The sequence below is a fragment of the Zea mays genome, chromosome 4, assembly GCF_902167145.1.
Source record: "Zea mays cultivar B73 chromosome 4, Zm-B73-REFERENCE-NAM-5.0, whole genome shotgun sequence".
NCBI lineage: Eukaryota > Viridiplantae > Streptophyta > Magnoliopsida > Poales > Poaceae > Zea > Zea mays.
The window spans coordinates 36,343,901-36,345,183 of NC_050099.1; the positions used below are offsets into that span (position 1 = coordinate 36,343,901).

Consider the following 1,283-nt stretch of genomic DNA (forward strand, 5'->3'; position numbering starts at 1 on the left):
GTCCCTTTTCTTCCTCCCCTTCTCCACAGCGTTTGGCAGCAGGGAGACCTTCCCATGGCTACAACAAGGAGCTCGACTCCTCCTCCATGGCGCCCTCTCTCTGGCTTCCCTTGCGCAGTGGCAGAAGCTGCCATGGACGTCGCCCACCCCATGAGCGCGCAGGGCAGAGCATTTTCGGTCTCCCTGGATCCATGGCGTCCAAGCCCCCTGTGCCCTCTCTCCCATGGCGTGAGGCCCCTACTCCTATCTCTCTACCAGCGCCCTCCCTGCTGCTCCTCTTGGGCGCGTCCTCTGCTCCACAACCCAGCCATGGTGGTCGCCGAGCTCCCTGCTCCCAACTTCCTCCCATGGACGCGCCCCCCTCCTCGCGTCAAGGGTGGCCAGCTCCCTGATGTTGCCGACCATGGCTGCCCAGCAGCAGGAGACTTTCTCCCCTCGGCTCCCCCATCCGAGCACCCAAACAGTGCCCCTCCCTGCTCCATTTTTGTTGTTCCTGCGCCCTCCTCTGCGCACAGCGGTGAACTCCTCCTCGCTATTCGTCGTGGTGCCCGCCGGTTGTTCGTCAAAATGCGCAGCAAGCCGCGCGCTGCCGGCTCGCTGTTTCGTGAAGCCCAGTGGACAGCACGCCGCCGACGCTCACCGTGGTTTGCTGTTTTTGCGCAGCCCCTTTGTCGTCGTCGTTCACCCCCGGTGAGACCACGACGATTTATGTTCGATTCCGCATCGGGTTATTTTCCTATGATTAATTGTGTATGTGCTGTTTGGTTTTTGTTTTGTGGAGGAGAGGAACCCTGCGTTTTGCGAGAAGAAGGCCAATCATTCAACGCTCGTCGGATGTGCGAAGCTATGCACAAATCGGAATCACCGTCGTTCTTGCAAACGCCGTTTGGGTTTGTTTATGGTGAGCCGATGCATGTCACTCTCGATCGACTCGATTAATTATTTTGAATGGATGTGTGTAAAATGTTTCGGTTATGCGCATTGGTAGGATCACGTTTGCGATTGGAGAACAAGAGGTTAATTGATGTGCACGATTTGTAGTTGTCTAATTATGTTTTGGTCGATGATGTGCATGTGGTTATATGTGTGTGAAAGTATAATTTTATGAATGGACGCATGTAGGGAAGAAAAATGAAATAGAAAAGAACTCGAGTATTTTTATTTTGATAAGAAAATATGCGATGCGTTGTTTGATGTGAAAACTAAGTTACAAAATGTGGATTTTGTTTTGGGAAACACATCGATATGTGTTTATGTGAAAAGTGTATTTGTTTTAAGCAATG

At 52.1% G+C, this 1,283-nt stretch overlaps 1 protein-coding gene across 1 annotated transcript; it reads left to right on the forward strand.

Moving 5' to 3' along the window:
* Positions 1-309: 309 nt before the first annotated feature.
* On the forward strand, positions 310-943 carry LOC118477054 (uncharacterized). Its single transcript, XM_035967591.1, has one exon. It carries the CDS (start codon positions 310-312, stop codon positions 937-939), a length of 630 nt encoding a protein of 209 aa, XP_035823484.1. The 3' UTR covers positions 940-943.
* The last annotated feature ends 340 nt before the right edge of the window (positions 944-1,283 follow it).